The following is a 21,474-nucleotide window of genomic DNA, read 5'->3' as shown; positions in this document are numbered from 1 at the left end:
TTTGCAGTGGACCTTTAGTTCCCACAACTACTTGTAGCTCTTACTCCAAGGTGCTTGGTGATTGGTGGAACTCATGGGCCATGCCCATTTCCAGATACCTCTGGTGGTCGCCAGTCAGCTGTTTTCTTGCAACCAAATTGAATTAAAAAAAAAACATGACAAATGAAGAAGAGGTCCAAGCTGCACAATCACAGACGTTTGAGTAAAACTAAAAAGTCCTTCCTGCAGGAGACAAAGTTGAACGTAGAAAGTTCCTTCAACTGTTCTGTGAGCAGCTCCAAAAGTAGCTCCAGTTGCTTCCATTGAACTAATATTCTTATGAAAATACATGTCCCTTTTCCCTTCAAGGGTCTCCATAGCAAATCAACCTTCTCCATCTAACTCTATTCTCTGTACTCTCCTCTCTCACACCAACTAACTTCATACCCTTGATCACTACGTCCATAAGTCTTCTCTTTGGTCTTCCTCAAGACATCCTGCCTGGCAGCTCCACCTTCAGCAACCTTCTACCCAGATATTCACCATGTGAATCAGTCATTACTTTGTCAGTCATCACTTTATCTCGGGCATACATGTCCTGCATCCCTATGACAAATTTTTCTTTTCCTTTGGGCTTTTCCCTTCAGGGGTCTCCACAGCAAATCAACCTTCTCCATCTAACCCTATTCTCTGTATCCTCCTCTCTCACACCAACTAACTTCAAATCCTCTCTCATTACATCTATAGATCTTTTTTTTGGTCCAATTCCAGTATCCATCCACCAAAATATTCACCATCCCTCCTCTGTCCATGACCCAACCATCTCAGTCTGACTTCTCTGACCTTCTCTCCAAAATATCTAACATGTTCTGTCCCTCTGATGGACTCATTCCTGATCCTATCCGTCCTCTTCACTCCCAAAAAGAACCTTCATCTCTCTGTCCAGAACATGCAGGTGAATAAATGGGTGTTTGTCTATTTACAGGACTGTCTCAGAAAATTATAATATCGTGATAAAGTTCTTTATCGTCTGTAATGCAATTAAAAAAAACAAAAAATACCTTTTCATGATACTCTAATATTTTTAGATAGGATTTTTGAGTTTTCCTAAGATGTAAGCCATAATCCACATAAGCCACAATATTCAAATAATAAAAGGCTTGCAATATTTCAGTTGATTTGGAATGAATCCAGAATGTATGACATTTTTGTTTTTTTAATTGCATTACAGAAAATAAAGAACTTCATCACAATTTTCTAATTTTCTGAGACAGTCCTGCATGTGGCCCTGCAATTTCCTAGCGACCAGTCCAGGGTGTGCACTGCCCCTCCCTCGATGACGGCTGGAATAAGCTCCAGTATCCCCTGTGACCCTGAGTGCAGGATAAGCAGAAGAAGGGTGGATGGATGGATGGATGGATGGATGGATGGATGGATGGATGGATGGATGGATGGATGATCTCACCACTGTCTTGTCCACCTTTCCTTGCACTTTTCTCCACCCATTCCAACCCGCTTGAACTTGTTTCTCCATGTCTCCTCAACACTCTCCATTGCTCTGGACTGTTGACCTCCAACTTCTTTATCTCCACACTCCCTTAGCCTCACCATACCACTCTATTTATACACTTATATTCAATCTTGCTGCGACGAACCTTCATTCCTCCCCTTCCCAGAACATACCTGCACCTCAAGAGAACCTCATCATCTTCATCTCTGCGACCTCCAGCTCTGCCTCCTGTCTTTTGGTCAATGTCGCTGTCTCTAGGCCATACAGCATCGCTGTCCACCTTTCCTTTCATTCCAGCCCAGGGGTCGGCAACCCGCGGCTCCGGAGCCGCATGCGGCTCTTTCATCCTTACACTGCGGCTCCTAGTGGCTTAGGAAAATAAATTATAAATATTTAATCGAAGTGTATTTCCTTTGTGTTATTTCCTATTTTTAACTTTTAGTTCTAAGTTGGAAGATTATTGTGATCTTGAAATATTAAATTGAATTATATTTATTATTTTTCGACGCTCAAAATAACATCACACTCGCGGAAGCCGGTATACCCGCCAGCCGGTAAAGTCCCGATTTGCAGATGCTGTGTGCAGAAGTTCAGGAACAGAAGTCCAATAAATCAGGTAAAATAAATATTTATGAAGATATTTTGCAAATATTTATTTTTTATTGTTTACTGACACAGTGATTTTTTTACCCGATTTATTTTTAGAATTCAGGTCAAGGCTCCGCTAAACGCTCCGAAAGCCCAAATCTCAAAATGAGTTCATTACATAAATAAAATTTAATTTTCTCCATAAAACTTTGTGAATTTCAGAAGCTACACACTTGTTTATACAAAGTGTGAAGGTAATTAAAAGCAATTTATAAAGTGGTACCTTTATTTAAGACGTCAAAAAGTCATTGCGGCTCACAGTGTTGTCTTTTCCGAGGAAACCAGGTTGCCGACCCCTGTTCTAGCTGATAGTCTTCTATCCCATAGTACCCCTGACACTTTTCTCAACCCATTCCAGCCTGCTTGAACCCATTTCTTCTTTTCCAGACTCTCCTACGTCCTGGACTGTTGCCCCTAAGTACTTGCAATCCTCCAACTTCTTGATCTCCACTCCTTGTAGCCTCACCGTTCCACCCGGATTCTTCTCATTCACACACATACATTCTGTGATAATGAAATTTGGAATTAAACGTTAAAATCACGAAACAGTCGCAAAGAAATAGAACTGTTTGCTCAATATAATACCTCAATATGAATCCAGGTCAGGAAATGGGTCTGATTTCCAGCTGCCATGGCAATGCCGCTTGTTTGAAAAAGGCTTCAAAGAAATCTTTTTTTTTTTTTCTTTCTTTTTAACCATGATATTCACCTTAGCTCTAATGGAAAGAACATTTGCAGCTAATTTTACAGCTCATTAATTGAGATTCACAATTTGGATCAGAGGCCAGCTGAAGGAATCAGACAAAGACGGGCTGAACAGCGTTGGCAACGGCTACGGTCGGCTTCTTTGGCAGAGCTCAACGCTTTAAATCAAACCCGTTTCCCCGAACCCTTCGACCGGGACATTTCATTGAACGAGCAACGGGTCAATAAAAGAACCAACTGTAAAATGTTGGTCGCTTCTTTATTCCTGACTGTAACTGATTATGTAGGAATATATCATCTATTTACGAAGGGAACAGTTGACTGTATCACTCATTTACCGAAAGTTCCATTTTAACCTGGTGTTATTTTACTGTATGTTTCAGTGAGACATACAGTGAAATGAGAATGAAAATAAAATAAAATAAAATAAAATAAAATAAAATAAAATAAAGTGAAAAAAAATACAATAAAATAAAAAAAAAAAAATCTAAAAAGTACATTCTGCCCTTCACTTGGATTTTGTGTGACAAGGATGATCACAGAATCAAGAGAAGGTTCATGGTCAGAACTGAATTGGGGGGATCAGGAGATTTTTTTTTTTTAGCTCAAATATTATTTTAATTTTTTTTTAAACCGGTTTGATTTTGCCATCACCAATTTTTAAAAAAAGGAATAATACATTTTTGTAGTCTGGTAATAAGAAATCACCTGAATCGTTGCATCTTCGAAAATTGGATATTGTATTTTCTGTTTTTGTGTAGAATCACATTGTATTCAGCATGTTTTAGCACCACAAACCAGCTTTTAAAAATCTCCATTTATTTACAAGTTTGTCAAAAACGCTTCAACTCGGCAAGATAAGCACTTTTGGCCACCATGGCTGGATTTCTAAAACTACGGTTGGTAGCGAACTCGCTAAAATATGACATTTAAACATTTTTGTAGGCAGATCGCACTGTGTTAATAGTTTAACGCTGCAAATGCTCAATTGCCATTTAAGGAGCGGAGATACCAGAGTTTGTTTGTGTTCCTTAAAAACCAATCACAATCATCCTGGGTAGGCTCAGCCAAGGATCCAGCAACGCTGTCCTTGAATATCAGTGCCGGTGGAGGTCATTTAAAAAAAAAAAAAAAAAATGACATTAACACATGTGTAGGCAATTCTTGCCTTTCAAAACGGAATAAATCCCTGCGAAAGAAAAACAGCACTTAACAACCGACTGTTAAAAAGCGCGGATGTCGGTTGGACGCCGGGCCAGAGAGGTGAAAGCACTGCTTACCGGAGCTCCGGATCCCGCGGATCAAACTAATGAAACACCGGAGCGACTCACAATCGGATAAGTCAAGGCCGCTCTACATTTATACAAATGAAAAGATTGTGACTAATGGTAGAATTTAAAAAAAAAAAAAAAAAAAAAAAAAGGTACTGCCTTTTTGCTTGCGTAGCCCATGTGAAGGCAGACATGGACAAATGTCGTAGAAAGGACTTTGTCAGCCATTGAAATTTAACGGAATATTATGAAATAAAGTTGATGAAAAATATTACTGTCGGGACTAAAAGTGATGATTTTTTTTTTTTTCTTTTTTTTTTGTCTTTTAATCCACCACGGAGCTGGTTTAGGCGCTTCGAAACGTCTCCGCGGCTGGAACTAATGATCGCAGATCAAACAGTCATAGCAGCCTCTCCGCAGGATATGGGAAAACATTACCGCGCGAAACTCAATGACTCATTAAATCTTTCTTTAAATGTCATCTCTCTGTTGTTTCCGTCTCCCGGCAGGGAGCCTCAGCACCAGTCCGTTCCCTACCATTACTACGAGCCTCGCGGCCCGGACGAATGCGCCATGTACATATCCCATGAGCGTGGGCGGCGCGGCAGCCATCATCGCTTCATCACGGAGAAGCGGGTCTTTGCCAACTGGGCACGGACGTTTGACATCCACTTCTACCAGCCGGACTGGAGCCCCCCGCCCCTTTCAGCCAATCGGACCCTGGGTGGGACGGCCGTGGCGGCGGAGGTGGAACCCCTGAGAACATGACTGGCGCTAGGTTAACACCGGAGTCGTCACAGAAGTTTTGGGGGAAAAAGAAGGACCGTTCATCGGCGTTGGCGTTGGCGTTGGCGTTGGCGTTGGCGTTGGCGTTGGCGTTGGCGTTGGCGTTGACCGGACCCTTGGCTGAAAGGACGAAAACAATCAAAATGGCGTTGATCCTGACCCGTTCCTGCTAGTTTGAAAATGAGGCAACGCCTTCACACACCAACCCCGAAAGCATGCGTTGTTCGTTTTCGAGTGTGTTGTGCTTTTTTTGACTCTGACTGGAGTCCGATGGAGAATCGATGCGGAGGAAAAGCAAATTATCTGAAGGCGCAAAGAGCGGTTCGATTTGGCCGTGTGAAAAATTAAATAATAGTCTCGGATATTGGGTATTTTAAACGTTCCGGAGTTCTGGTCATATATTGGGATAGAGGTGACTTTCAACAAACAGGATTTTACAGTAAAGTCTATTCGATGTTTTATTGCAAGGAAAATAAATATGTGATTAAAATGTTTTAATACAAATCGAAAATGTTTTGTTTGTGGAAACCCCAAACTGGTTCACATGTATACTGCATTTTTTATTTAATTTCAATGAAATTCTTGCTAATTGCTTGATAAATAACTAGCGGCCTAGTCAGTCATTTTAAGGCTGATCTCATAATTTCATCATTGGAAAAAAAAAAAAAAAAAATCAAACATTTCTTGACATCTTTTAAATTTAACATATTTGTTTTTTTAAATTGTAATTTCCAGAAACTCAATTTTTGTTGTTGTGGAAAGGATTACTGTTTTTGCAATTTATGGTATACAATATGAAGACCCATGATAGTGTTATATATAAATATCTATATATCATTCATCCAATGATTCTCACCCAACTAAATGTTATGTGACATTACTATCTTTTATCAGAAATTCAATATGCAATCAACTTCAGTTTGGATGAACTTCATGCTAAATGCTTGATAAACAACTAGCTGACTAGTCAGTCGTTAATGTCATTAAAAAAAAATGTGAAAGATTTGATAATTCCTCAAAATGATTGTACAATGTATCTATTCATTTATTTTAATTGTTTTTATTGTATTGTATTTCATATTTTATATAAGTATATATGACTATATCATGGGTTTTGTGTGCTGTATACATATATATATATATATATATGACTGTCTCAGAAAATTAGAATATTGTGATAAAGTTCTTTATTGTCTGTAATGCAATTAAATTATTTTGAGATAGGATTTTTGAGTTTTCTTAAGATGTAAGCCATAATCTGCAATATTAAAATGATAAAAGGCTTGCAATATTTCAGTTGATTTGTCATGAATCCAGAATGTATGATATTTTTGTTTTTATAATTGTATTACAGAAGATAAAGAACTTTATCACAATAATCTAATTTTCTGAGACAGTCCTGTATATACATAAATATGTATTATGGTACAAGTCCAAGTCCAATGACTGTCAACCAATCACAGCTTGAGTCACATTATTACATCCTTTCCTGCAAATTTATTTAATAGGCAATAAATTTAATTCTCGCAATTTTTTTTTTTTTTCACTGCAAAGCTTTTCTGTTTGACTATTCAAAAAGTGATATAACCAGCCACCTGACTGTAAACTTGCAAAGCGTCAACTGTATCTATACACCTGCGCTTCCCACAGGTGTGTATGTGTGTGAGTGTGTGTGTGTGTGTGTGTGTGTGTTTGCACTTCAGGAAATGCATCATGAGGCGGCTCCGGAAACCCTGTCACCACTTAATGCTGCGATTTATGAAACTACAGGCTGGATTTCCATGGAAACACGCTGCCGTGTCACGCAAGACAAGTGTGAGATTAAGACGGAGTGCAGGGGAGGCGGCGGCGCCATCCATCCTACTATTTTCACCTGACGCCGCTTCCCGGAGAATTACGGCATTCCCGAAGAATAGCATGTCTTCTTTTTCAGTTAAACCGACGAGTATGTGATACGCCGCTCTGCCGAGGATGTATTTTATGTGCTTAGCGGAAGACGCCGCATCCGGCCTCGACCCCCGCCCGCCTCTTTCTCCATGAATAAGAATCAGGTGCCAGTCAGGCAGAAGCGATGAGACGCGCCGTTATGATAATGATCCGACCCCGGCGGCCGAGTCCCCTGTTGAATCCGCCCTCTTCGCCGTAATGTGGGAAGCAAGAGCGGAGACCCTCCAGGCCGGATGTGTCGGCGTTTCCGCCGCAGAGTTCCTGGAGGTAATGGGTTCGGGGACAGAAGCGAAAACACGATGGAGTCTCCAGTCGCTCTTGTGTTTAATTTTTCAGATCTCTGTATCGATTTTCCGAGCCGCTTGTAAAAAGGCGCGGTGTGAATTTGCTCTTCTTTCTTTCTTAAATCATTTACTTTTGCTCTATTTAACTCTGTACTAAGGTCTAATATATTTATTAAAACAGCACCTTCTGATTCCTTTCATGGTCTGTTCTTACTTAGTGTATACATCAGGGGTGTCAAACTCATTTCTCATCACGGGCCACAAACGGCCTAGGTAGATGTCAAGTGGGCCGGACCATTAAAATGATAGCATACTCAGCAATAAGTAACCAAATTATTATGTCTTTCCTCTGTTTTGGTGTAAAGAAGTACAAGGACATTAGGAAAATCTTGGAATTTCATGAACAATCCTTTTACAAAACATTTCATGAAACACTTCATATTTTTTTAGATAAAAGTGCAATTAACTTCTATCATTCACATGTATGCATTGCAATCATGTGATCCTGCGATCCCAACTGATTGTACAAAGGCACAAAATTTTAGTAACTGGTATTGAAAAATATAGTAATGTGCTTTAAGATTAAAGGAGACTTATAAAGAAAGGGATTTTTAAACCATTTACACATGTGCATATAAAATCTGAATTGAATCCCTGCCTACACCCTACAAACTAAAAAGAGTGCTATTAAATGAGTGAGAAGAAAGTGTTCACCTGTCCTGTAAATGTGTAAACTTCATACATGAAACATGCATACATATACAATACATACAGAAAATGTATGGAGTTGCATGAAAATTGAATTCCACCATACTCGTTTGTAGTGAAGCTGGCGACTAACTTTAAATTGCAAATTTTCGCTATCAATTAACTAGCTGGCTTCAGTTCCGCTGCTTCGCTGATTTCTCGGCTATCGGTGAAAGTGGACGCTGTTTCCTCAGATCCGCCAGCAATTCGTTGATCTTATCTCTTCTCAGTTGTCTTTGCAAGCTGTCATATTTTTCACTCTGATGAGTCTCGTAGTGGCGCAGAATATTATATTCCTTAAATACCAAAACTTGTTGCAAACACGCCAAGCACAAAGGTTTCTCCGTAAATATATAGGACGTAGTCAATTTTTCTTTGAAAATTTTACACTCTTTCACTACTTTTCTGTTTTGATAATGACATTTTGGCTAATGAGGGCGTAGCGGGGAGGTGGAGAACAGGGTAGAAAAAACGTCATTACAAGCAGCAGGTGGTACATTGATAACGTCTGCTGATTGGTCCGTCTCAGTGATGCAGATTGCCATCTACTCTGACCAAAATAGTGCGCCCCCTAGCGAAAATAAATAAATCCTTGTCTTTTATGCATTTTTTCACTTTCAAATTATCCTGCGGGCCAGGTCGAACCCCTTTGCGGGCCGGTTCCGGCCCGCGGGCCGTGTGTTTGACACCCCTGGTATACATTGTCAGGAAAGTACAGATAAAAAATCATCCCCTGTAATTTGCAGATATTCATTATACTAACATAATTTTATTGACATAATTGTCAGGAAAGGAAAAAAAACATGTAATTTTCAATTATTAAACCAACATAATATACCATGTTCAGGACTGTCTCAGAAAATTAGAATATTGTGATAAAGTTCTTTATTTTCTGTAATGTAATTACAAAAACAAAAATTTCATACATTCTGGATTCATTACAAATTAACTGAAATATTGCAAGCCTTTTATTATTTAAATATTGCTGATTATGGCTTAAATCTTAAGAAAACTCAAAAGTCCTCTCTCAAAATATTAGAATATCATGAAAAAGTATTTTTTGTTTTTTTTAATTGCATTACAGAAGATAAAGAACTTTGTCACAATATTCTAATTTTCTGAGATAGTCCTGTATATATTGTTAATTTATTCATCGTACCGTCACCTGTTGCTTTTTAGTATGTGTAATGAAAATAAAGTTGACTATAATCATATCTAATATTATAAAAGCTTTATAATCTACATGAATGATCACCTAATTAATCCGTGGCAATTCATCTTTGATATCTTTGTGAATTATCATCTTTCAGGCTTTCAGCATTTTTTTATTAAGTTAAATTAATACAATTGAGCTAATGCTTACTTTCAGTATTATAAGTAAGAACAGTATTCCCAGTTAAATAGTTAATTTGGTTTATAAATGGTCAAATATATATGTATATATATATGTGTGTGTATGTATTTATATATATATTTATATATATATATATGTATGTATGTGTGTGTATATATATATATACACTGCTCAAAAAAATAAAGGGAACACTTAAAAAACACATCCTAGATCTAAACGAATGAAATATTCTTATGAAATACTTTGCTCTTTACACAGTTGAATGTGCTGACAACAAAATCACACAAAAATGATCGATGGAAATCAAATGTATTAACCCATGGAGGTCTGGATTAGGAATCACACTCAAAATTAAAGTGTAAAAACAAACTCCAGGCTGATCCAACTTTGATGTAATGTCCTTAAAACAAGTCAAAATGAATCTGTGTTGCTTCCTGAGTGGACAGAAGTGTGATTGACTTGGAGTTACATTGTGTTGTTCAAGTGTTCCCTTTATTTTTTTGAGCAGTATATATGTATGTATGTATGTATGTATGTAGATGGATAGATAGATAGATAGATAGATAGATAGATAGATAGATAGATAGATAGATAGATAGATAGATAGATAGATAGATAGATAGATAGATAGATAGATAGATAGATAGATAGATAGATAGATAGATAAATAAATAAATAAATAAATAAATAAATAAATAAAGCTTGAATTGTCAAAAAATATAATGACTGAAAACAGCTTCGATTGATTTTACAGCAACATGGTGACAGGCTGAGGCATGTTAGATGTTTGAGATACCCCAGTCAGTAAAGGAATAGTTAAACCTTATTCTTTCCGTTGTGATGCCATCACCTTCTGTCCACATCATTTAAATAGCCATTGTCCCTGTGAGCTCGTCGGGGGAGACGGGAGACATCAGGCGTATAATTTCAATCTGGGATGGCGAGATTTATTCAAATTTTCACCTGGCAACTCGCTGACTGGCACCTAGGATGTGCTAAAATCGCTGCGGAGCTTTTCTGCTAAGTTTAGTCTCATTGACCTAATAAGGCTACACATCCAAGGGGGCGAGGAAAGTGAACTGTTATTCTAATTATTTAGTTTAGTTTATTTTCTCGAATAAGAAGCCACAAATGACGTTATCTCACGCTGAGCTAACCAGGCTAAACAACTCTATTAGCTAGTAGTCACCAGAAGCAAAGACCCAAAGTCGACAGAGTATGAATAAATAAATAAAAAGATGGGTAAATAAATAAATCAGCAAAATGAAATTAGAACAACTGGCAGAGGATAGCATCCAAAAAAGAAAGAAATAGGTCGAGAAAGCCGGCTAATGTTGTTCATCTTCCCACACAACTTATCTTCAGCGATTATTAACAGGATGTTCATATTTAAAAGTAATTTTTAACAACATGAACAGCTGTTGTTACTTAGTGGTGTCCATTAAAAACTCACACGCGTAGATTTTTCTTGAATCCAGCAACGTACCTGCTGCCGACACCAGGGAGCGGAAACCACATCACACCACTTTGTTTTTCGTTTCAGAGAACGATAGTCCGGTTCCTCAGCCGCAGCCTTCCACCATCACTGTAGGTACTGTCCGACATTTAGCAAAACACAGACAAACAAATAAAAAAGGAGAAAATGACTGCTCTTCTGGTAATACACAACACCGTGACATGACATGACATGACATAAATTACATGATTCATCGCTTCCGGGCAGGAACATTCCAAGAACCGTGTTCGATGCGTTCCAAGAACTCCTTCAGTGAGGGCAGTCAGGCACCGACTTCCATTGAAATAATAGTTTACAATTGTAAGAACTCAAAAGAGTTGCTTGTTTCCGATAGTCTAATTTTCTCATAAAACTGAAAGCAATTTGTGGTCTTTACAGACTTCTCCACCAAAAGCTCTGGTGCTTTGTTGTAAACACTCCCTTGTTTTCTTTTATTTATCCGATTTATTTTATCCTACATGGCATTTTAAAGGGACAGCAGTTCCTCGCATCTGCCAGCTCATATACGCCCCCTGCAGGTGAGGCACGGTATTGTCTGCCTCACCTCTTCACCAACTTTTCTCTAATGTGTATTTTCCAATCAGCGGAAATAATTGTATCACACACTTGCACAAAAAACATTACACAGCTTGTAGAAGGTGGTGGTCTATATAATAACATAAAAATCTTTCTACAAATATTCTATAGGCAACCCAGTTCATGAGGGACTGTGTGTGCAGAGGTGAGCCCCGCTGCAGTACCTTGGTTTATATTCGATCAGGAAATGCACGAATTGAGCGATTTGCTCTTAAGAACATTTATAGGATAGGAATCATACAGAAAATACATTTACAAATCAGATCAGTGGAAAAACGTTTATATTTATCTCACACTATTTCCAGACCACACGTCACTGTCCCAGTGCCACACTTTTATGTTCTGCATGGTGGTAAGTATAACCACGGACGATACAATAAGTTGTCGGGGGTTCATTTCTCCCGGAACAGCCTGACCGTGAGAGAACGCTAACCCCATGCTTATTTCTGCAAAAATGTTTATGTTCAGCTGTGAGCCTTGGAAGCCCACAGTGGCGCAGCAGGCTAGAGGAGGTCGGACTTCTTTGTTGCTTCTTTTGACACAGCTTCTATTCGTTTTGTGGCAAGAAAACAGCGGGTGAACACAGTAGTTTTTGATAATAACACCACGCAAGAATTACCTGGGAATGGTTGTGGCTTATGATTTTCCTCTAAGAACCAAGCATCTACGTCATAGGAGTTTCTGTGGCAACGTGAAAAGACCCCACTTTGGAGGAGGTGAAAAAATAATTCAAGATTCAGGGATTAAAGCATTTTATTGTTGTAACATAGACGCAACAAAATTTAGAGATAGCGTCATCAAAAACAAACCAACCTTAAGAGGCTGGATGCAACAGAACAATATGACAACAGCAGCATCTCTGGGTTGGAGATATAAAACAGATAAAATAAGAGACAAAAAATATAAAATAACATCCAGAACATAGCTGTCAAACTCTGGCCCGCGGGCCAAATGTGGCCCACAGTGTAATTATATTTGGCCCGCAAAGTTATACCAAATGACTATTAGAGCGCATGTCCCACTAATACTACAAATCCCAGAATGTTCTGCTGGTGTTTTGGTGCGAAAATCACAACAGGATCCATAAACACCTTCTCCTCTGTTGACAGTACTCATAGTGACCTTATGCTAATACTGGCACCCTGCTACCCCTCCTAAAAATGGCAAAAACAAAGGCAAAAAAATTGAGCTTTCAGGACATGTGGGAAGCAGAATATCTGTTTACATATGTTAAAGACAGGCATGTTTGTCTTGTATGTGGAGCCAATGTGGCCATAACTAAAGAGTGCAACATTAGACAATGCTATGAACCCCACATTTAGTTTTTAAGCAAAAGTTGTTTGGGTCCAGAATGAAGGGGTTCGTAGTTATATCTGGAAGAAGATTTTTATATCAATGTTGGCCCATGACTTTATCCTGGTTTTGAATTTTGGCCCAATGTGTATTTGAGTTTGACACCCTTGTTATAGAAGAATAAATAGATAAATATGTAGGAAAAAAAGGAAAAAAGAGAAAAACACAGTACTGGATGTAAGGCTCAAGTGTTCAGGGTTGTGCCGAATCTAGTGTGGTGACCGCTCTGGAGTAGAAATTGTTTTTCAATCTGTTTGTTTTTGTTTTTGATTGTCCTCAACCCCCTCCTTGAGGGCAGCAGTTGGAGTAGGTTGTGGCAGAGGTGGAATGGATCTCTGAGGATACTGTGGGCTCTCCTGAGGCAGAGTGTGTCATGATGTCCTCGAGTGATGGGACAGGATGACCCATCATTTTTTGGGCAATGTTTATGGTCCTCTCTGCTATTTTGCTGCTGGCGAACCACACAAACCAAAGTGACTCCACAGCTCAGGACAGACTACCCAGTGCAGTGATAGAAGGACACTAGAAACTCCTAGGTGAGGTTGTTCCTCCTAAGTGTCCTTAGGAAATGCAGCTTCTGGGGTGCCTCTTGTTAGTAGGAACTGAAGGACCATAGTTCCCAGTTCCTGCTCCGACTGAATGCAACATGAAATGGTCTAGTTCCTGAAAAGGTTCTGGGAACTTCAAGAAGTTCCTACAGTATGAAAGGGGCTGTAGAGTTCTGGTATCACGGTTTAGAGTTCTCGCTCCCCTTCAAGCGGGAAAGTATGAAAATGTACTGTCAGCATATAAAGACTGTGGCTTGCACTTCATGGAAAGAAGGGCACGGAGGCAAAAGGTGGGGTTCACAACAAATTCACAAAGGTCAATCGGAATGTACAGATGTACAAGAAGTTGAGCGACGGGAGGAAATCCACCCCAGCAGTGCTCACCTGCTGCGCTCCATCTTCACATTTAACACCACCAAACAACCACCAACATTTTTTTCCCTTTAATTTAACCTTTATTTATTGGATCTACAATGAAGACCTAGTCAAGAGGTAGCGCAACGGCAGATATGACTCACTCTCCACCGTTGTCCCCCCTTTGTCGCAATTATGCCTGCAAGTGCGACATGCCACATCAGGCGGGGCCTGTGAGGACTTCAATTCACCATGTACGAAATGCAAGGGCTGGAAATAACTTCCTGTTCTCACAGGAAGCGAGCGAGAACAAAATTGTATTTGGGCAGCCTTCAGGGTCTCAGCACCTACTTCAGCTCTAAGCTAAAAGTCTGCGGTGAGTATTTAGACTCTAAAAACGGCGTAAATGATGTCTTTTCAAGTCAAACTCACATGCCTGGATGTGGATCTAACCAACTTGGAGGGACCTTTCAGTTATTTACTTTTGGGGGACTTTTTTTCCATCCATCTTCCTCCAGTTATCCAAAATAGGGTCGTGGGGGCAGAGTGGCCCAGACTTCTCTTTCCCCAGCCACATGGTCTAGCTCTTCCGAGGGGATCCTAAGGAATTCCCAGTTCAGCCTGGAGACATAGTCTCTCCACCGTGTCCTGGAGCTTCCCTGTGGCCTCCTCCAAGATGGACATACCCAGGCTACCTCATCTGACTCCTCTTTATGCAGCGGAGCGGTGACTCTACTCCAAGCTCCTCCCAGATGGTCGAACTTCTACACCCTATCTTGAAGGGAAAGTCTGGCCACCCTTCAGAGAAAACAAATTTCTGCCGCTTGTATCCATGATCTTGTTCATTCGGTTACAACCCACGGCTTGTGACCATAGGTGAGGGTAGGAACGTAGATTCACCAGATTTGCCTTCTGGTACAGTTCCTTCTGCACCAAGACAGATCAGTACAGAGTCCGCCTGTCCATCTCCCGCTCCATCCTTACCTCACTCAAAAACGAGACCCCGAGATGCCTGAACTCCTTCACTTGGGGCAGGACCTCTTCCCCGACCCGGAATGGGCACTCTTCCTGTTTCCAGTTGAGCACTGTGGTCTCGGATTTGGAGTTGCTGTTCCCCCTTTTTCTTTATCTTCTTAGTCACATTATTGGACTCCGATCTCGACCTCAGTGATGGCAGCGGCCGATATCGCTCTGCTGTGCGGAGGCTCAAGTGCTCCATGACCATCGGCATGACGTGAACGTGAAAAGGTATATAGTCTGAGGTGCTCTGTGTTATCATATTTCCGTCTAGAGACGGGTCTGGCTGTCGAGCTGGCTTATAAAAGAATAGCAGTGAAATAAAAGTTTTCAGCAATCATTTTCAATAATGAGGACGGTGTAATGTTTTAATGCAAAAGTACGCACGCCTTTCTGCATGAACCTTTGCACCCTCTCAAGATAATACGAAGCGATGCAGGGATGGCGGTTAAAGCAGTCCAGAGCGTTCATTTATTCACAGATTCACTCCGCTTGTGATTTATAGATAAGACTGAACTGGGTCATGATGGTTTGTCAGTTTTTTTAAAAAGTAGGTCTTTAGAAAAATAAAAAAAAAAGGATATCTCGGGAAAGGAGTATTATAAACACTGCGGGATTTGACATTTGGGTTTGTTGGAGTTTTCAGTGGCGAACAGTCAATGCGGGCAGTGAGCGCCGCTAATATCTTCCTCCTGGGAGAAAAAAAATGTTGTGCTGTGTTACCATGGCAATCTGACACCTCATATCTATTTCTTAGAGGACTTAAGAGATGTGACCTGCCGATTGATCCATTGGCGTCCAGAAACATCCCTGTGAATTTACGAGGTGACCCAGGATGGTATTTGAACCGGGCGCTCATCTATTAAACTCCGTTTAAAATAGCCGGTATCGTGAAATCGGCCTTGACTGGATGAAAACCAAGCGCGGCGAGCACTGTATCCTTTGCTTTTAGATAAAAATGAAGGGTCCTCAGTTCAAAATAAAGCTGACATTGAAAACGGCACAGACGGTAAAAGTGACGAGAGTCCTTTCTGACAACTCTTTTGATTTCTTTTCCAGGAATTTTCAGAGCCGTTCTGCTTGACCGATGGGAATGTCGGGAGATAAAACTACCATTCGCTTACTCTTACAGCGATCGCCTGTATTTCATTCATCCGTTGCGCCGAGGGTCGGGAGCCTTTTCCAGCTGTGATTGGACGAGAGGTGGGACTCACCTTGGACTGATCGCCTGTCAATCTTAATCCTATTTCACTTTATCTTAATCTATCCAGTCTTGTATTAATCCTATCTTATCTTACCATCCTGTATGATATGTACCTACATATGCAGTGGACTCTCGCTATTTGGATTTTTAGCGTTTTGTTTTTTATTGTTTGTTTTTTTTTGCAGTATTTGAATTTTTTTTTTGTGATGAAATAGCTATATTCAACAGTAAAAATATTGAAAAGTTAAACTAAAATTCATTTTATAAGATAAATAAAATACAAGATCTCCTTTGCTAAACAAACAAAGATACCCAGCATCGCAAACTCTCGCTACCTACCAATGTACCCACGCGAGATCTCATCTGGAATAACATTGGCTAAGCAGGCTCGTGCTTCGTATCCTATTGGCTGATTTTTGTTCGGCCCCTCATGTTGATTGGTTCATGGAGAGAAGCAGCTGATCTCCTTGTAGGTTGTGCCCAGCATACAATGTCCTGGTCAACGTTGCTGCCGTTTGCGTAAACATCAATACTGTTTTATGGGATTTTTAATTTACTCATTTACTGTACTTTTTGTATTGTATTTCAATGTTTATTGTATGTTACAATTATTGTCTACTGTATAAGAGTGTAGGAAGCGTATTACAGTCGATGCTGGGTTGCTAATAGTTTATGGGAGGTTCTTAAAAGGTTGTGGGGAAGTTTGTTGAGCGTTAATATATCTATAAATACCATCAAAATAATCACATCTCTACTTTGAAATTCACTTTTCTTGGAACGTAACGAAAAATTGACGGTACACTGTATGCAGATGTTGGTGTTTTCACCTTTACTTTTACCTCAGTTTTTGTTTTACCTTTATTTTATTTATATGTATACATTTCTTATATCTATAGATGTTGGACCTGTGCTCGGATGCTGTGCTACCCCATGTGCTCTTCAACTGCCCCTCGAGGGCAAGACATTTTTTTTCTGATTCCGATTCTCTAATTTCATGTATTTTTGGTTTTATCTCGTCTTATTTCATCCCATCTCATAAATTTTTGTTTTATCGTACCCTATCTTTTCCCTGTCTTTTATCTTATCCTATCCTATCTTATTTTATCCTACCCTTCTTTTCCTCTGGGCTGCTCCCTTTAGGGACCACAGCGAATCAACCTCTTCCATCCAACCCTGTTCTCTGTATCCTCTTCTCTCACACCAACTGACTCCATGTCTTCTTTCACTCCATCCATATTCAAAGTCCCTCCTCTCATTCCCGCCCTGCCGCCTTTCCTCTTCTCACTCGGATTCCGAAAACGCCTTCCTCCGATCCTTCTTCCACCCAAAGCAGCAACAATGCCAACTGGTACCCTGCAGGTCATCTGCACCGATGGCGGTCGTCGTAAACCCTGTTTTCAACGATGTATGGTAGTACATTCGATTTGCATGGATGTTGCAGCCTTTTTTGTTGTGGCATCATTTTTTAAGAGTCCTCTTACATTGTCAGACGCTTGAACCCGACTGTTTCCTCCCCCCAAAGAAGAAAAAGAAAAGATTGCTAATTCACTTTTGTAAAAATAACCCCAGTCACTACCATGGCAATAGGCCCCATCAAAAAAAGGCAATTCTATCACTCCTTTTTGCATTAAATGTATTTTTAAAGCATTCCCTACAATTGGGAACATGTATCATTTGTAATATTAACTTACAAAGATTTTTTTAATCAGGAGAGGATATCAATATGCCAAGTGGTCTCAATGTTCTCAAGAATAATGTAAAATCAATGGTGTTAATTAATAATTGCCCCAAATATAACCTAAGGGTCGGTAACCTTTAGCACTCAAAGAGCCATTTGGAGCTGTTTCCTCCCCGCAGATAAAAAGAAATTACATTTCTGTACGCAACAAAACATTTTGAACTCCAAAAAGAATTACATCGGGTTGAAGGTTAATTTTAAGTAAAATACTCTATTTGAGTCCTTCTTGTTCATTATTTATTCTTGTGTACAGTTAATATAAAAGACTTTTTTTATAGATTATACTTTATACCTCTACACATCAGGGTTTATTCATTTAATTGGTTATTTTTTTCTTCTATTTTTAGCTCCCCTTCACTGTCTTGTCCTTGGATGTCTTGCTGCAATTTCCCAAGAATGAGATACTTAAAGTACATCTCATCATCTTGTATTTACAGAAAAAAAAAAAAAAAGTATCAACCAGCAGCAAACCAAAAATCCTTTTACTGGCACGTGCAAGAGAAACAAAAATATTTTTAACACATTTTATTTAGATGTTACAAGATCGCCATAATCTTCCCATTTAAAATGCCATTTCAAAAAATGAACTAAATAAAGTAAAAATTATGAAATACTCAGTGAAATACTCAATGTCTATTTCATTCCTTCATGCTTATCTATTCCTATGTATTGGTAAATATGAAAATAATTTGCTATAATTTATACTTCATAGTTTATTTATTTCGTATATTAATTTATTATATTTTTTTATTAATTTATTGCATTTACTTATATTTAGAAAAAATAATAAAACATTTTAATTGCATACCCGAACATTATTTTCAAAAGATACAGGGAGCCACGAGTCGCCGCCTCCTGGTCCAGGAGCTCTTGGGCAGATGTGACGTAGATGCAGCGCACAGACGGAGAGTACAAAGTGTTTGGACCTCGCGGGAAGCGACTGCAGAAATCTGTTGTAGGATACAAGGAAAACACGAAGCGACATGTAAATGAAATGCCCCTCTGCAGAGGATTTTCCCCCTAGAAGGCCGGGATACGGACGGGGAGCCGATCAAAAATAAGCTGCGAATATCTGCGAACCGTGACACGTCACGCAAGAGCTCCTCTTCGCGAGGGGATAGAGGGCTGCTCCAGTCCGTCGAGAGCAGCAGATATTTTTGGCGGGGGAAAAAAAAAAAAAAAAAAAAGGGGCTGCGGTGAATCCTGTCGACGTGTCTTTTGATGATAAAATATTCGGGTTTGCGGTGGCATCCTCTCCTAGTGAACTGACAAGGTTTTCACTCACAATCTTGCCTTGTTATGAAGCAAAACTGGTCATATTTTACATTTTTTTAACGTATCACTGATTCCCAGTGTGAACCTAAAGCAGGGGTCTCAGACTCGCGGCCCTCGGAACAATATTTTGTGGAACCCTGCCGGAAATCAAATCTTTGTGTTAGTGCCGCCCGCGTGTTATTTCATGCATCTGGGGTTTTATACAGGGGGTTCAAAAAAAGAAAAAAGGTAAGGAAAAAATGAAAAGGAAACTTAGCAATGTACTTTTTGCTTCAAAATTTGAAAACAAAATGATTTTTTTAATGAAGAGATGTCTGGTGACATTGTTAAGATGGTCTTTTCTTTTCCTATTTCTATGAAAACCGCAACATAGGAGAAAAAAAGGCAAAGTTAAAAAGATTGATTTAATAATCAGAATAGCCACCAATATACCGCTTCCTTTACATGCTACCAATCAATTTTCTGATAAATTCAAGTGACAAATTTTCCCACAGTGACAAATTTTCTCTTTTAACTCAACAATATTTTTAGGGTGTAATTTCATCCATTTTTTTTATAATAATTTTTAATATTATTTGTCATGGACGCTACAAAACTGACGCTACAAAACTCATGTAAACCTCTGTGATATATTACAGCTTCACTTATTTTGCCATTTTGCCATACTTTTATATTACATGGAGAGAAAAAGACAATATAAACAATATATATATATATATATATATATATATATATATATATATATATATGAACAGGCAACAAATGCACAGTGAATTAAATTGATTCAATGAATTTCAATTGTGACTCTTTCTATTTAGACCTGAACATAATTACCAATAAGTGCAGAAGTAGGTATTTTAGAAAAAAAAATGAAATGTTGCTTGATTGTATCGGCCTTTAGTGTTTCTATATATGAATGTTCAATGAGTTATATGTATGACTAACGAAATAAAAAGACTCTTTTATGTCTGCTTGGAGTTATTAGCTATAACACTTGCGTATTCAGTGTTGGTAATAAACTTTAAATCTCAAATGTTCTTTAAACACATTTGTTTCATACGCAAATATCTACACCGCAATAGATATCCATGGTTTATGATATTTAACAGAACCGTTATTTCCATATTATAAGCTGCTACTTTTTTCACTATGCAGCTTAAACAACATTGAGGCTAATTTATGGATTTTTTCTGGCTAACGAGCTTCACACCGCCAAAACATTTAGCTCCGACACATCCGACCATAAAATGACCATGAAATTCTAAAGCTGTTCCATTCCTTTTTGTACTTTTTTGTATTTTTTCAAAATGTGCCTGGTAATTTTATGCTGACTATTTTCCTTCCTATTTTTTATTTTTTTATTTTTTTGTATTTTCTTGCATTTATTTTTTGAGAACATTCTTGCTGTTCTTTTCTTCTCAGTTATTTTCCTTACATTTTTTTGGTAATTTTATTTCCATTGTATTGCTGTTATAAAGGGAAATATGCATTTTGAAAAAAAAAAAATCTGTTTTGTATGAGCTTGAGCTCATTCTTGACGATTTCAGGGAAATTCCACATAAAAAAAAAAAAAAAAATCACCATATCATTTTTGAATGTTTTTTTTTGTGATTTTGTGATTTATTCATCCACTTTCTAGTAGAGGCTGAATACCCTTGGGCTAAGTTCTTCTTGATTTTCAGGTTTCTTTTAACTAAACGTAATCTACAGACTATAAGACGCTACTTCTTCCACATGCTTCGAATACTTCGGCTTCAACAACAATGTTGCAAAATTTTGCTAACAAGCTGCATGCCGCCAAAAAAAAAAAAAAAATATATATATATATATATATATATATATATATATATATACACATAAACATAAACATTTTTTTTGTTATTTATATTTTTTATAATATTAGCTGGTGCGGCTTATTTTAAGATGCGCTCAATAGTCCTGAAATTACGTTATATTAATGTTCAATATTAATTTGTATGCAATGTAATGCAGCATTTATTCCATGGTTATTGTTACACAAGGTGTAAAAAAAGAAAAGCTTGCTCCTGAAATTGCCATCATAATAATGACATTGGAGTGCCGTGTGAATAAGGCAAAGAGGCCCATGTTTTATATGGATATGTATTTTGTTGAAAGATTAAAAACTAAAGATGCATCATACATGTTCACGCATTTGAGTAGAGACAACAGCATGTATGTGTTGTTTTTTTAGCTTATGGTTTTCAAGCCTTACCATTAGTTATTGTTATAAGAAAAAAAATTCCCACCACTTTGAGGACAACCGCACTCGGGTCAGGTCCAAGCGAAGAGAGACTAAAAAGAAAACAAGCTGATTTCATTTTTTTTTTTTTTTTTTAGAGCAAACACTTCATTTGTGCCTCACTGGTTTACCGCCTTTTTAAATTTAGCCAATTTGCACCAAAAGGACTGGATCCAATAGCTTCGGCAGTAAAGAAACTCTAAAAAAGAAACAAACACTCACTTTTTTCTTTGAAATGTTTCCAGTAAGGAAACAACAGAGCAGGTGTGTGTGTGTGTGTGTGTGTGTGTGTGTGTGTGTGTCAAATCAAGTGCTCCCATTCTCTAAGCATGCTTTTGTGGTACAAAATTAGCTTGAGACTATCTGCTCCACCAGACGTGACTTCAAGAGTCTATCTTTTTA

General features: G+C 38.6%; 1 protein-coding gene across 1 annotated transcript in view; it reads left to right on the top strand.

Annotated features, from left to right (window-relative positions):
• The window catches only part of st6galnac5a (ST6 (alpha-N-acetyl-neuraminyl-2,3-beta-galactosyl-1,3)-N-acetylgalactosaminide alpha-2,6-sialyltransferase 5a), a 96,391-nt gene extending 90,814 nt beyond the window's left edge, over positions 1-5,577 (top strand). Inside the window, exon 5 of the mRNA XM_086153400.1 lies at positions 4,623-5,577. Coding sequence (XP_086009526.1) covers positions 4,623-4,881 — 259 coding nt within the window. The 3' untranslated portion in view covers positions 4,882-5,577. The remainder of the gene's footprint in view (positions 1-4,622) is intronic.
• The last annotated feature ends 15,897 nt before the right edge of the window (positions 5,578-21,474 follow it).

The sequence above is a fragment of the Fistularia commersonii genome, chromosome 10, assembly GCF_037954325.1.
Source record: "Fistularia commersonii isolate RoL2024-O1a breed Wild chromosome 10, RoL_Fcom_v1.0, whole genome shotgun sequence".
NCBI lineage: Eukaryota > Metazoa > Chordata > Actinopteri > Syngnathiformes > Fistulariidae > Fistularia > Fistularia commersonii.
This window is presented reverse-complemented; position numbering and strand designations above follow the sequence as displayed.